At 35.7% G+C, this 15,242-nt stretch overlaps 2 protein-coding genes across 2 annotated transcripts; both read right to left on the reverse strand.

Annotated features, from left to right (window-relative positions):
• Positions 1 to 2,391: 2,391 nt before the first annotated feature.
• LOC143575639 (putative methyltransferase PMT2) lies at positions 2,392 to 6,719 on the reverse strand. Its single transcript, XM_077059952.1, has 6 exons — positions 6,140 to 6,719; positions 5,464 to 5,674; positions 5,107 to 5,395; positions 3,920 to 4,309; positions 2,749 to 2,826; positions 2,392 to 2,666 (listed from the first exon to the last, which is right to left on the reverse strand). The coding sequence occupies exons 1-6, from the start codon at positions 6,701 to 6,703 to the stop codon at positions 2,429 to 2,431; spliced, it is 1,770 nt and encodes a 589-aa protein (XP_076916067.1). The 5' UTR covers positions 6,704 to 6,719; the 3' UTR covers positions 2,392 to 2,428.
• Positions 6,720 to 8,720: 2,001 nt separating this feature from the next.
• Positions 8,721 to 10,387, reverse strand: LOC143575641 (large ribosomal subunit protein eL34-like). Its single transcript, XM_077059955.1, has 4 exons — positions 10,243 to 10,387; positions 10,099 to 10,178; positions 9,393 to 9,502; positions 8,721 to 8,944 (listed from the first exon to the last, which is right to left on the reverse strand). Exons 1-4 carry the CDS (start codon positions 10,319 to 10,321, stop codon positions 8,851 to 8,853), a joined length of 363 nt encoding a protein of 120 aa, XP_076916070.1. The 5' UTR covers positions 10,322 to 10,387; the 3' UTR covers positions 8,721 to 8,850.
• Between the last annotated feature and the right edge of the window lie 4,855 nt (positions 10,388 to 15,242).

Raw genomic sequence — 15,242 nt, forward strand, 5'->3', positions numbered from 1 at the left:
TGGTCAACGGAACCATCAGGTTTATATTTCGTATGAAAAAACCCATTTCGTATAAACATTCACGATAAATTGGTTGTGTCATCTCTATCCTTTAAACTCTTTACTTATTGCATTCATTATTATCAAGTGGTAAAAAGAGTTCAACAAACCGATCAACATCTTTAAGCATTCATCCCCGCCCTCACTCACTTGTTTTCCTACATGTTGAGAGGGATAATTAAATGTTCGACCACCATTTTGAAAGTCAATCAGTTGTTTATTGTCCGTCTTAGGTGTCTTGCTTGTGTACTCTTTTTTACGGACATTTTTTCCTTAACCTTATGTGAAAAGTCAAACACACCCCTTACCTTAAAACTTTAAAAGAAAACCACCCCATACCTCATCACTTCTTCTTGGATCAACATGTACCACTTCGTCAACCTTCACCTCCTTCGCCAAGCAACGCCACCACCATCTTTCTATCAATTGTCAAAGTGAGCGTCAGCAAGTTGCGTTACATATTTGTCTTGATGAACCCGATGTAGGAAAAGGGGTTCACTTTGAGTTAAGATAATAATAAAAATATAATAACGATACTCTCGTTAATCGTGGGAAATTCACTTAGTACAATACCGTTTACAAAAGTACATAAAAAGAATATAAAATGCAAATTTATATACCTAAATGATTCAATCCATATCTTACTAGGAGTGCTTCCATAAGCTTTATTCTAGTATCCATGTCACGAGTCTTCGTCACTTGAGTCTTCAACAAATGTTTCTTTAAAACAACAATTCGTTTATTGAAATTGGGTAACGGTTTTGGTTGAGAATCGTGTTAGACACGGGGCCCTAAAAACAGATTTCGTGCCTACTCTCAAGCGCGTCTGTTTCCCAGGGTACAACAACCGGAACAGTATATGTACTGCCGGAGATGGCCGCGAACCCGAGGAAGTCACCAGCTATATTGGTGTTTATCAAGATGTAGGAAAATTTGTTAAGGTTGTTTGACATAAATATAGAGAGTGCTCCTCTCTAAATTTTGTCATGAGTGTATGTAAGTGACTCCAAAATATTTTTAAGTGTATCTACAACATGAACCAACAAGTTCATTATATACTTACACAAAATGAGAAATACTTAACCAAATTAATATGTCATAAACAATAAAATTAATTTAGTCATAAACAAGATAATTAATCTTGTAATAAACTTGAAATTAATTAGTGTAATTAACATGGTTAAATTCTTTTAATTAGATTTAAGTGGTGAATCAAAACCATCATATTTATTCATGACATAAGTTGAAACAAACTATTTGACCAGGTCCAAACAACTTTCGCAACAGTCCGTTATGCAGACGCGACACTCATGCGCTTCTACGTGGGACATGATGTCAAAGATAAATCCAGTTTTCTCTTCTTTGGTTATTCCAACCATACAACTTCGAGCATTGATATTCATTCATCTACGCTCTGTTTTGGACACTCAAATCAATATTTATACAACACATATATAAATATATTATTCATGTCCAAAGTTAGTGAAAAACCCATTTTCACTAATAAATTTTTCCAACACCCGACACCCCATCTCTTGTGAGAGTTGTGGTTTAGACTTGTGGGAATCGTTAAGATATGCAACACCCCACTTGCGCTCTCTTCACTGCCTCGAAAAATGGTAGTTAGTAGTAGCATCATTTCCTTGGTTACTTCAGTATCATGTGATTGATCCACGTACACGCCTCAACACACATAACTGGATAGCAAAACATTAAATATACATTTGGCACATTGTACGTAGACCAAAACATGACACTTGTAGAGTTTCGTCAAGCAAAATAGATAAAGCAGACACTTTGTAGAGCAAAACAACTAAAACAAGAACTCCGTAGAGCAAAACAAATAAAACAAGCGCTTTGTAGAGCAAAACCATATCAACCAAAACATCACCTCTTTGTTTAGAAGAAAAGTACCTTCTAATCGTGTTACAAATCTATGCGTAAGAATTTGGCACCAAGGACTTATAGCCTAGTGATGTCATGGTGTGTAAAATGAAGTCCCTCCCTATAAGGTTTGAGGGTTCGAGTCCTACAGTGAAATTGGTGTAAATTTAGGAGTAGAATTAGAGAGAATGCTTTCGTTGTTCTAAAAATATAAAAGCTTGTTGGTACATACTCATCATTAGGCTTATGAATTACATCCCAACTCAAAACCAATAAACTATAAACTGATTTATTAAAATCTAATTTACCAAAATGATTTTCAATTCAAATAGAGTATTGCTTAAGTAACTATGATCATAACAACAATATTAAAACTGTTGTTTACATTGTGCACCAACACAAACTAATAAACTTGCACAACAGAAATGTTATATCAACTTCCCTAAGCTAAAAATCCTACTAAAATTCAAAACAAACAACAAAAACTTTAAAAGTCATGTAACAATCATCTTGAAGATGGTGAATTATTTTCACCAGCAGCAACCCAATATTGTTTAACTACAAACAATATCTTTTCTGGAACAAGAGGGCCATCTTCATGATCCACCATTTTTGTATTCCACCTCATGCCAGAAACAATTTTTTTCACTTTAATCAGTTCGATTTCTTGATCGCGGATTATAACCGTACCTTCCGGTCTTAAAATCCTATCCATCTCTAAAAGGATGTCTTCATAACCACACCTGCATGTATGTCTTGTCTAAGAACAAACTTACACAATAATAACAAGAATAACTAAATTATAATATAAGAATTGCAACTTACTTGTCTTTGTACAAAGTGAAAAGGCCGTTAGCGTGAATAAGATCGTATGATCTAGGGTATGTGGAGAAGGCTTCACACCTGACCATTACAACAAGATTTTTAAAAATTCACTTCAACTCAATTTACTTATAAAATCGAAATAACATAACAGCAACCAGGAAGAATAACCGACGTAACATAACCAAAATAAACGAACCCAATATAAAACTGACAGTTTGGTTTTATGTCTTCTAAAAAACCAAAATTCCTGTTTGATTTCGGTTTGTTATCGACCAAAATATCGATTTTAAGTAATTACAAAATGGTCTACCCAAAAATTTTAAGTTTAAATGTGTAATAATCAACTAATTCTTAATTAACAAAATATATTTGGGCCCAAAGTTTCAGGCCAAATTCATTATTTTGGCCCATTTCTTTTCGGTCCAAAGTTTTCAAGCCCAAATGGTAAAACCGAAAAAAAAAGACGATTTTAAGTAATTAATAAACGGTGTACCCACAAATTTCAGGTCCAAATGTGCATTAATCAACTAATTCTTGATTAACAAAAAAATCAGGGCAAAAGTTTCAAGCCCAAATTCAATATTTCAGGCCATTTTTTTTCAGTAAAAAAATTTTAAGCCCAAATGGTAAAAACTAAACTGAACCCATTGTAAGAAAACGAAAACCAAACGAGTTTTCAAAAACCCAAAAACCGAATTTTCGGTCCAAAATTTTCAAGCCCAAATGGTAAAATTGAAAAATTAAAACCGAACCGAACCCATTATGAAAAACAAAAACCCAAAAATTGCAATTCGGTTTCTAGTTCAGTTTGATGAGCTCAGAACTGATCCATTCACACCCCTAGTTTTCAACTCAAACGGATGAAATAATAAAGCTAGCTAAAATAGGAACGGGTTAAAACTGTTACTCTCCAAAAGTCTATTTTTAATTCTTACAACATTCTAAATCGTTTCAACCAAAGATTTAGACGATTATTGTAGGTAACATTACCATTTAAAAACTTAACTGATTCCAAGTCAACCCAAACGAATCGAACAGTTTCAACCCAAAATCCAAATCCCTCTTGACCCGTCACACAACCCGTCCATCTTGAACATCTTAACTGTTTAAATACCATTCAAGATAAATTCTTAAAAATAACATTTTTAAGTGCAGAGATTTCAAGATTTACCAATCATGATACATTCCAATCAACCCTCGCTCATAAATGACACCAAGAGTATCTTTATCAGCAATGGTAGGGACCACGTTCATAACCCAAGATTTAGGGGATTCAAGTGCAGCAGCAAAACTTCCAAGACCCGCATTCATATCCATGATATTACGATAACGCCCTGTACTGATAATCTTGTTCACCCTCTTATAACCATTCAAATGCTTGATCCATAATTTGGTGTCCTCTTTAAATGACTCAGAAGAGACTCCGTGTAAAGACCCGCTTGAGATTCTTGGAGGAACATCATTAAGTCTTTGTGGAAACGGGCTTAATTCACCACCTGCAACCTCGTCTTGGTTGCTAGTTTTCGGGTAAGGTGTAACACATGCCTCCATTTCCTTGTACCTACACGCCAACATGTACTTTTTTTGAAAGAAGTTCGGCCCGATTACAGTTGCACATAAACAGGTCGATCAGGGTCATGTTTATCTCTAACTAGTGAAACAGGTCAAACATGAAAGTAGCAAATTCACAGTTTTGACCCTAACCCATTTCAGCCTAACACCCACTCAGCCTGATCCACCCATTCTCTAACATATAATATGTATTTTTTTAACACATTTTATTATTAAAAGTTGGAAGATAATTGAAACAATGTAAGCTTTCTAATCATATATTACACACTAATTATTTTGGACAAAAAGCCTTTTGACCAAAGGGTGCAAACTAGGTGCTCAAGCCTGGCTCGTTTATTATTTATTAATATTTTATATATACGTTTACAATTTTTTAAATATATTTTAATTAAACTTTTTATATATAACATAATATATGAATACATATATTTAATATTTTAAACATAAAAAATTATTTAAATAAAATGCTTGTTTAGGCTCGCAAGCTAGCTCTAGCTCGATAAGTGAGACTTAGGCTCAGGCTCATTTATTGAACACACTTATATATAAGATCGAGCGAGTTTAAACTTGGTTTGAATCGAGGTTTTAGCGAGCCGAAATCGAGTAGCTCACAAGTGGCTTGGTTCATATGTATCCCTAGAGTCTAACCACAACCCATCATCAGTAGTGACCAAACAAATTTTGACCCGTCACTCAAGCTGCTTGACCTAACCATTTTCCCACATATAATGTAAACTAGTATGAGTCAAAAGGGACAAGTAGTAATTAATGTGAACAATTATATACCATATATCATCGACATTTGATGATTGACAAATGGTAACACGCGATTCTCTTTCTTGACAATAATCTTTATTTACTCTTTTCCTCCATACCGCCACGTCACCTTTCTCGTGTTTCTTCTCCCAACAAATAAGTTTAGCAATCTCCTCAATTTTCTTTTGTTCATCTTCAAGTTCTTCTTTAGACCGTTGCCACGTTTTATATTTCGCCTTCCAATTAATAGGCGGGCCCGAAAGCACCCAATAGCCACCGGGCCTCAAAACTCGGTCAACTTCCATCATGTATTTCCCATCTGCTCATATGATCATTAATCCATTATATAAAACAAGTGTTTTCAGAAAATCTTGTTTTTTGACATACCATTTTGGGTCCACGGGATCGAGCACTTTGAACAATGAGCCATATCAAACGATCTTGATGGAAATGGAAGCTTTATGGTATCAAGATCACCAATGAAAGCAGGAACTCCTCGTTCTAGTGAAATCCGAATTTGTGGTTCATGTGAGTCTTTTGGTGAAAATGACATGGTTATAATATTCTTCTTGAATAAGTATGCACCCAAACTTGCAACCTATGTAAAACCATCAAATTAAACGATTAAAAACCAATAAGATTGAATAAATGACATCATATCATATTTTCACGATAAACAACTATTCTTGAAAATAAAGGTGGCAAGATGAACAGGTCAGGCGGATTGGGTAACGGGTTGAGACGGGTCAGACTGACCCGAAAACACTTCTTTTGTTTTAACTTTTGAACTTTTTTACAAAAAGGGATAAATGATGGTTACAGAAACAACATTATTACAAAAATAATTAAAAGATCTGAATAAACGTTCAGAAGATTGTTTGCATAAAAAGTAGGCTTTACACGACTTTCAACCTATTTACCCATTCGAGATAAAAACACAACCAAAATTGACCTGCTCATACATAAATGGGTCAAAACCGCCATCACTACTTAAAAAAGGATTTTTTTTTTTTTTTTTTTTTTGTAATGGGTCAAATCGACCCGTTAAAATAGGTTAACTTACCCCACAGCCAGTGTCTAGAGCAGTTCTAACAACCCCATTGCCCATTGGAATAACAGAAGCTAACTGATCAACATACGCATCAACCCCATGAGGAAACTGTTGTACTTTATCCGAAAACCTAAAAACATTGCCTTCAAACTGCACCCAACTTTCGGTTGTCAAGTTTTTATAACCCACATTAACAGCTGGCACGAAATCACGGCTTTGAGGCCACGAAAACGGGGTCACATACCCTCTCGGGGCAGGAACAAGACACTCCAACTTCTCATTGTCACTAGGTGTGTAATCAATGAACCGATCATCACATGGTGGGAAAACTTTGGTTTTTGATCTTAGATCATTCGAGTCTTTAACGCCAACACCATGGTGAGTTTTAATGTTTAGATTCGAAATGACACTGCAATCGGCTTTGTTTGTTATCTCATGAGCTATTGAGTCGCCTTTACCAAAACCGCTTCTTTGCCATGCACCCAAAAGGTAGAAGAAACAGCATAAACCGAATATTACGAATACGGAAAATGATCTCCGGGTTCTATTGTCACCTGGGTTACCTTTGGTTGCCATAATTGACCTGAAAAGACAACTAGTTGTTAAGTTTCTCTTCTATAATCTTTAAACAAAGACTTGTCAAGAAATTGGGACATAAACCGTGAGTGAGGAATTTGATCGAACAGTTGGGGGGGCATGTATGAAACATACGTGTCTAACATGAATGCATCTTGCGATGGGTTAATTAATGTGCATATAGGGATATTAATAACATATAGAAACAGAAGATAACATGTAAATTTAACATCTTTTGTGATCAGAAAACTTAGGCTTTAACGTCAAACAAGAAGACAGCCGGCCGGCAATTAAAATCAGACAGTAAACAGAGTGCATATACATACTCGTCAATTACAAATAAACAGAAAAAGAATGGAATTGATGTAAGGGATTGAAAGCTTACGGATGAATTGATCGGAAGATGATTGATTGGAAACCAAGAAAGAATTGTTTGTAACCGGATCACATGTGTCTAGTGATCATCGTGATAAAGAAAGAAAGATATCAACATCCAAAACCGTTACTTGTGGATGCTTCGAATACATATAATATTACTCTTCTTCATATGCACGTGCTATAAAGTATAAACTTTTAATTCAACCAAGTTTCTTTCCTTTTAAAATGATTTGATATGGCCAAATAAGTTATCAACCCTAAGACATTCACAACGCTAAAATCTACACAAACCGCTACGTCTTAGATTTCAAACCTCCCTAAAAACGCATTACTTTTTTTTTTCACAACAACCAACTTCTATAAACTCTATTAAAGAATTATTAAATAATAATAATATATATATATATATATACATATATATTGTGAGACAGGGGACCCACATAAACAAATGGACGAAGGTCTGCTTCGGCAAACTTCTTGGGCGGACGAAGGGGGTGGAGTTTGCTCTACAATGGTGAGGTTTGGGGTTGCCACGGTTTTTGTGAGGTAGACTTTGCCACTTATATCGTTGTGGATGCTCTTATTCATGACAATTGGGCCGGTCGAACACGATTAATACTATTTAAATATGAGAATTTTGTTGTCTTAGTATATGGATAGTAACATTAATGTCTTCCCAGTAAATAATTAAGAATTTTTTAAGAGGAAAATAAAAGAAATTGAATGAATTTGAAGTGTAGTTTGTTATATGAGTAGTAACATTAATGTCAATAAAGTTAAGACATACTATTTAAGGGTGGTGTTGGGTTTAAATCTTGATAGAAGTAAATTTTTATTTTTGAAAAAAAATAAAAGTAAAATACAGACAACAAAGTAATTTAAAATCATCTATCCCGACCGATGACTAAAGGTTTAGTTGTCGGTTCAGTCATGAAAGCAGTGACAATGACTTTAATGTGTTTAGTAAACTTTTATTAAAATGGGACGACGTATCTTCTAAAGGAGAGTAGCATGATAATGGTTTGAATTAAACTCATGAGATGGTTATCTTTGTCATATAGTTGTTTCAAAGAGAAACCAAAAAGAACACTTTGCTTTTAACCTTATTCTCGAGTGTGAAAGGTTCTCGCCACTAAAGAAATTTCTTCAATTGAAATAGCTATTTCTTGAGATGTCTTCCAAGCTAAGGAATGAATGTCGATTTTTTAGCTAACCACAAGACAATGGCGCAACAAATCCAATCCCTTTTTTCCTTGATACCAAATCAGTTGTTTGATGTGATAATAGAGGTGAACAACTCATGCACAAAATCAACCATTAATCGAAAAACCAAAATATTAGGCATATCCAAAGCAAATTGAATCATGCTCAACCCTATAAATTAGCAACACAACAATCTTTTAATGATTAATTACACTAACACCTTATCTACCACTCTTTTGATCACCTAATATGATCAGACCCTGGTTAAAAAAATAATGGATAAGTATTTCAATTCTTCTTACTTCTTAGTGTGTGTTTTCTTTCATTTTACCACATTCTACCCCTCACATACATCTTAGCTATTTCTTTTGACCGCGGAATTAAACATCTGAGCAATAAAACTATAATTTAACAAAGGGAAAACAAAACCATAAAATCAAACATAACAAAACCTCAATATCTTCCACAAGAATCTATAAGTTCACATCTTATAATCATCATTGTGTCAAAGTCAAAACCTCATTCAAACACATTACTAATCGAAACCCTTGTTGCAAAACCGTCTTTTAACTCTTTCCAGCTTGCTTTTCTTTGGTCTTTTGAATCTTCAGAACCTTCTTCACAATCTTTTGCTCTTCAACCAAAAAGGCTCGGATGATCCTGCAACAAAAAAACAAGTACCACTCAAAAATCATAATATCAAATATACACCTTTTCATATATATTATAAGCAGGTTTGGGTCAAACCCACAAACCCGTTTCGAGTCAGTGGCAAATACGCGCCAAATTTGAGTTCACGTGCTTTTCAGGTTCGTGTCGGGTTTGTGTTTAATTTTAAGTTCGTCTCAGGTTGGACCCGCCAACTCACAAACACGACCCGTTTAACAGCCTTAAGTAACTAGTGATATAGTTTTTGTAAACATGTTTACAAAAACAATAATTTTGGCAGAACCTGTTTGTAATTAAAGATTGTGAGGGAGGCAAAAACAACATTTTTGGCAAAATCTGTTTATCCTCTGAGTAAAAGATACCTCGTTTAACAGAACACATTTAGAGTGGTTACCCAACCCACCTAGATTTAACCACACTATAAAAAGATTTAACGAACCTCTCACGCACGGCACCAGCAGAGAGAACACCACCATAGGCACGGTTAACGGTCCTCCTGTTCCTTGATAATCTAGACCTTTTGTATTCAGCCGGCCTCAAATGAGGAATCTGCAGTTGATTCAATATCAGAAAAGTGGGTGCCACAGATTCAGTTAAACGACTTATATGATTTTGTATTCAGCCGGCCTCAAATGATCTAATTCTCCCTAAAGAAAACTAATCCCAAAAGTTAATCTAGTTGTCAAGAACCATCAGACAAAAAACATTAGCTATATGATTTTGTAAAGTTGAAGTGTAACTCTAAAATATCAACACCACATTCATTGACGAACTATAACTGTAACTATAATAATAATAATAATAATAAATCAAAGTAAACCAAGCTGAGCCATTAAAGTAATTATTTGAACATGAATTGAAGTTAGCCATACTTGCAATGTTTTATAAAACTAATCATTCACAAATTCGATCAAATACAATACTTGTCGGATATTTGATTCTAACTTAATTATTTTAGAGGACTAACATACTTAACTAACCATCCTAAATCCCTAACTTAAATCAAATAATTCTAAACATCAAATCTACAATAATCACTACGAATACACAGATTCAACCACCCATTTAACAATCAACATCTAATAAAAACATATGCCAGAAATAACTAAACCCTAACAAGTACATTTAGAGAATGAGATAATTACCCCTTGGATCCTATTGCCAGTAGCAGGGCACTTAGGGCCGCTAGCTCTCTTCTTTGTGGTCTGGTAAACCAGCTTTCCACCTGTTGTTGTTGTTAATTAATATTAATATAATACATTGACGTAAGATTAATTAATAGATTGTACCAGGGGTTTTGACGACCCTGTGCTGGTTGGATTTGGTAGCATAGCTGTGGCGTTTGCGGTACGTCAGACGCTGCACCATCTTCACTCTCTTTTCTTTCTTTCAAATGAATACGAGCGGAAGGAAGGAAGGAGGCGTTAGGGTTTGATAGATGGAACAAGTTAAACCCTTCTCTCGTTTCATCCGACGGTTGTTTATTCTATGCTTCTCCTCAACGGTCCAGATTCCTTAAACATCTTTTTAGTCTATAGTTTCTTTCTTTCTTTCTTTTTCTTTATTTTTTTTCTAAATATACCCTTAAGTATTAGATATTGATGATTGATCAATCATTTCCAAAACGCAGGTTTAATTTTAAAAGACAATATTTTGGAAGAGGCATGGCTGGCTCAATCTAGAGGGCGTCCGACTTTTAACATCAATGAACTTTTGGGCGGGTAAGTTTTTTCCGGAACGGAAGATAACTTGGAGGCTCTTAAGAGCTCCATACGGCTGGGTTGGGCCAGTAGGCGATGACCTTTTGCCATTGGGTTACCTCGTACGCAGGATCTAGACAATTCTCTATTTGTTGGCCGTTAAAAAAAATGATTGAGTCCAATAAGTTCGCTATAGAGAAACGTAAAAGGTCCATACAATGAATATTGTGAACTTATTTCACTAACGATTCCCATGTGTCTAATGGGCGGTTTGGTAATTTTCAACGCACTATCTGTAATGAAACGAAAAATAGACAAATAGCAGGAAATGGATGTAGTCGAAAGGTGACTAAGCCGGAATTTGAATTTTTCTTCAAATCATGGTGTCATGCTATCGATAAAAACTTGATATATGTAAATGCGAATATTTTTTTAGTAATATTTTTACAAAAATTTTAGTTTAATTTATGAAACTTGTTCATCATCCTAACTACACACAATAGGCAAGTCTACCTATTATATGCAGTAGTATGGTATCTCTTTAAACTAGGGCTATCACTTTTACCCGAAACTCGAAACCCAACCCGAAAAAACATGTACCCGAACCCGAGAAAAGACTATCCCAAACCCGTCATGTACCCTAGTGGGAAAATGTTTTGGGATGACGGGCTTTCCTATCAGATGCGGGTTTCATTGTCATCACTCATCACTAGTTAAATCCCACAACTTTTTGTAGGGGTGTGCGTGGTGTGGTTCGGTGCGGTTTTTGACTAAAACAAAACTGAAACCCAAACTTTGGGTTTTATGATTTTTTAAATCCGTTCGGTTTCGTTTTTTACGGTTTTCAAATTTTGATTTTTGGGTTCGGTTCGGTTTTGGATGCGGTTTTTTTGGTTTTGCTAATCGAGCCAAAACTTTTTTGGAAAAAAAACCTTAATATTGAATTGGGAATTATATATTTGTTTTCTCTGAAATAATTGTTGAAATAATTGTTAATAGAAAATTGAATAATTATACCTCAAATATTAAACCTAATAAAAATATATTTAAAATAAAAATGTAGAATCAAAACTAAAGATACAAGTATTATTAGTTATTAACGATATGTAGAAACAAATTATATTTGTTATTAACCATATGTTAAAACTAAACAAATAGTTATCGGTAGATTTTATTTTAATGATTACGGTTAATATATTATGGTTATTTCAATTTTTTTGTTTATTTCGGTGCGGTTCGGTTTTTTCGGTTAATATATTATGGTTATTTCAATTTTTTTGTTTATTTCGGTGCGGTTCGGTTTTTTCGGTTCTTAACAAAATAAACCGAACCAAAACCAATATTTCGGTTTATGCTAAAGTTCAAAACCGAAACGCCGGTTTCTAATTATGTTTGGTTTTTTCAATTCGGTTTTTTTGGTTTTTACGGTTTCGTTTTGGTTTTTTTGATTTTATGCGCACCCCCTAACTTTTTGTGAGGCTAGAATGATAAGACATGCTATGACTTCCAAATAGAAACTAGGACTTCTTAAACATAATCGAACTTTAAGTGTAAAATCCCACTTCAAAGTAAGATTATCACAAGGCTCATTCCCTCAAAAGGTAGTCATTTCATTTTTTTTTTAACAGCAATGTGAAATTCAATAAAACAAAAGATAAAACACCAGCAGGTTGCTGGAAAAGAGCCCAAACCAACTAAATGTGCTAAGTACTAACCAACCATAAAAATCATGCACACCTAAAAAACAATTATGCCTCAAAACATGATAAAGGGGCCTTAACCCAATCAAGCCAGACAATATCCTTATGACCGGATCTATTCTTTATCCAACCAAAAAGATTAGTCATGATTTTTTCCATTGCAAACAAAGTAGACGAGATCCCGTTGTTAAAGATCTTAGCATTTCGTTGCCTCCAAATGAACCAAACAGATGAGTAAATAATTGAGCCTAAGACACGCCTAAGACACGCCTGCCCAATCTGTCATCTGGTTGTTTCACCACCTCCAACAGTTGCCCAAAAGAGTCAAAACCAGTTAAATCCCAATGGCACCAAAGAGAGACTGCCCTCCAGACTTCTTTCGCTCTAGGACAATCTAGAAAAACATGGGTCGACGTTTCAGGCGCAAAGTGACACCTAGAGCAGTCAGGGTATATCGAGTTTAACCCTTTAGCAATTAGATTAATCGCTACCCGGAATCCTATTTAACAAAAGTCTCCAAATGAAGCAGTTGACCTTTATAGGAATCCAAGACTCCCAATTACAAATAGGAGATCCATCCCCATATAAATGATCAGCCATACAACCTCTCAAACTGCGCACCGAAAACGAACCCGGGGAGTCACCGGTCCATCTCCAACTGTCTACATTGTCCACTTTAAAGGAAAAACCGCACACCATCTCCTGCAAATCCTCTACATCAACCAAGTTCTTTTGAGAAAGATTCAATTTTGACCAGACCCAAATAAAATTCCCCGCCCGATTCCCATCAAACACCACTCTACCCCTAATAAGACACCCTTTAAAAACCTCCAATTTGTACAAATGAGGAAATATATCTTTGAGCGTGAACCTGCAAAGCCAAGCATCAAGCCAAAATCTAGTATTGTTCCCCATTCCTACTTCTCTTTCAAAGAAACAATTAAGATTAAGACCCAAATCCAAAAATTTCTTCTCAATTTTAAAGATTTTCTGCCAAGGGCCGCGAACCGAACTTCTAGCCATCTTGCCATCCTTGTACAAACGGGTAGAATGAATCGCTTTAATACTCTTAACCCACAAAGAGTCATTTTCAGTTCTCCATCTCCACCACCACTTTGCAAGTAAAGCCAAATTCATCAAACCAAGACCCCCCACACCAAGACCACCGTACCTTTTCGGTTTTACCACCGTCTTCCAAGCAACCCAATTTATTTTTCTAATACCATCCGCACCTCCCCATAAGAAATTTCTCCTAATTTTTTCCAACTCAATCACAACTTTCAACGGAGCCAAAAACATTGAGAAAAAATATAGAGGTAAACTCCCTAAGACAGCTTTCACTAAAGTGAGTCTGCCACCGAAGGACAAGGACATTGCCTTCCACCCATTTAGCCTCTTTTTTACCCTTTCAATGACTGGATTCCAATGCTTCGAGAGACCCAAATTTGCACCAACTGGTAACCCAAGAAAAGTAACCGGAAGCGAGCCCACTTGACAGTGAAGGATCCTTGCCATGGAGTTAAAATCAGAGTCACTCACTCCAATACCAAACATTTTGCTCTTGTTAAAATTCACCTTAAGACCCGACGGCAAATGAAAACATCTTAGTAATCTAGCAAGATTGATCGTGTCACCCGTGTTCCACTCACCAACAAACATCACGTCATCCGCATACATGACATGTGAGATGACTGGACCTTTGTTAGGCAGTTGAACACCTTTAAACAACTTCTGACTAGTAGCCGATTTCATGATCGCGTTTAGACCTTCCATTGCAATTATGAAAAGAAAAGGCGCGAGCGGATCTCCTTATTTCACCCCACGTTTAAAAACAAACTCCGAAGTAGGCGAACCGTTAACCAATACCGAAGCTTTCCCTGAAGAGAGACAAGAACTTATCCAAGCCCTCCATTTTCTCCCGAACCCCATTTGATCCATAACCGAATCAAGATAATTCCAGTTGACCGAGTCAAACGCTTTATCAAAATCAACCTTGAAAAGTAAGCATTTTTTCTTATAACTCTTTGTCCAGGTTACAATCTCGTTCACGATCAAATGCCCATCAAGTATGTTTCTACCTTCTATATAAGCAGTTTGCTCAACCCCAACAATTAAAGGAATTACTTTTTTAAGCCTAGTTGCAAGGAGTTTAGATATCACCTTTGACATACACCCAATTAAATTGATGGGTCTGTAATCTTTAATAGCAATCGGATCTTTGATTTTAGGTATTAGAGAAATAAAGGCCGAATTACACCCATTTTTGAGCAAACCGTATTGCTCAAAATCTTTGACAAACCCGAAGAAATCGTTCTTCATCACATCCCAAATTTTTTTTATAAACTTGAAAGTGAAGCCGTCAGGGCCCGGTGATTTGTCATTCCCGCAAGCCCACACGGCTTCTTTAAGTTCCGCTAAAGAAAACGGCCTCTCAAGCCAGATAATATCCTCACCTGACAATCTTGTAAAATTGTTGCTTATCAATCTCGGCCTCCTAATGGACTGCTCATTAAATTTAAAGCGAAAAAATTTAGTATTTCAGCTTTTACCAAATCTGGTTCGATCTCCCAGTTACCATTTAAAGAGATACAATTAATCGTCGACTTTTTAATGTTCCCGTTTATGTGACCATGGAAGAATCTGCTGTTTTCATCTCCCTCGACATCCCATCGAACCTTAGCTTTTTTGACGCAAATCCAACCTCTTTCTATGCTTGAATTCAAGAAGTTTAAACTTCGAGTCTGCCCGAACCTGTTTATCTTGGACCGAGATACCCGAAGCCTCGGCTTTCACCTCAATATCTTCAATTAGACTTGCCAAGAGAGCCATGTCTGCCACCTCAGCTTCTTTTAAGTTGGATTTCCACACCTTTAAATTTTGTTTTAACAC

This window comes from Bidens hawaiensis, unplaced genomic scaffold, assembly GCF_021521415.1.
Source record: "Bidens hawaiensis isolate Kalapana, Puna unplaced genomic scaffold, B.hawaiensis_p1.1 tig00027564_1, whole genome shotgun sequence".
Taxonomy (NCBI): Eukaryota; Viridiplantae; Streptophyta; class Magnoliopsida; order Asterales; family Asteraceae; genus Bidens; species Bidens hawaiensis.

Bases quoted from the DNA above. Each gene is read 5' to 3' on its own strand.
- LOC143575641 (XM_077059955.1), bottom strand. From the start codon at position 10,321: ATGGTGCAGCGTCTGACGTACCGCAAACGCCACAGCTATGCTACCAAA. The intron at 10,179-10,242 runs GTACAATCTATT...CAACAACAACAG, and splicing joins CAGGGTCGTCAAAACCCCTG to GTGGAAAGCTGGTTTACCAG. The intron at 8,945-9,392 runs GTTCGTTAAATC...TTTTTGTTGCAG, and splicing joins GCTGGTGCCGTGCGTGAGAG to GATCATCCGAGCCTTTTTGG.
- LOC143575639 (XM_077059952.1), bottom strand. From the start codon at position 6,703: ATGGCAACCAAAGGTAACCCAGGTGACAATAGAACCCGGAGATCATTT. The intron at 5,675-6,139 runs GTAAGTTAACCT...GGTTTTACATAG, and splicing joins CTCTAGACACTGGCTGTGGG to GTTGCAAGTTTGGGTGCATA. The intron at 4,310-5,106 runs GTATATAATTGT...GTTGGCGTGTAG, and splicing joins TCAAATGTCGATGATATATG to GTACAAGGAAATGGAGGCAT.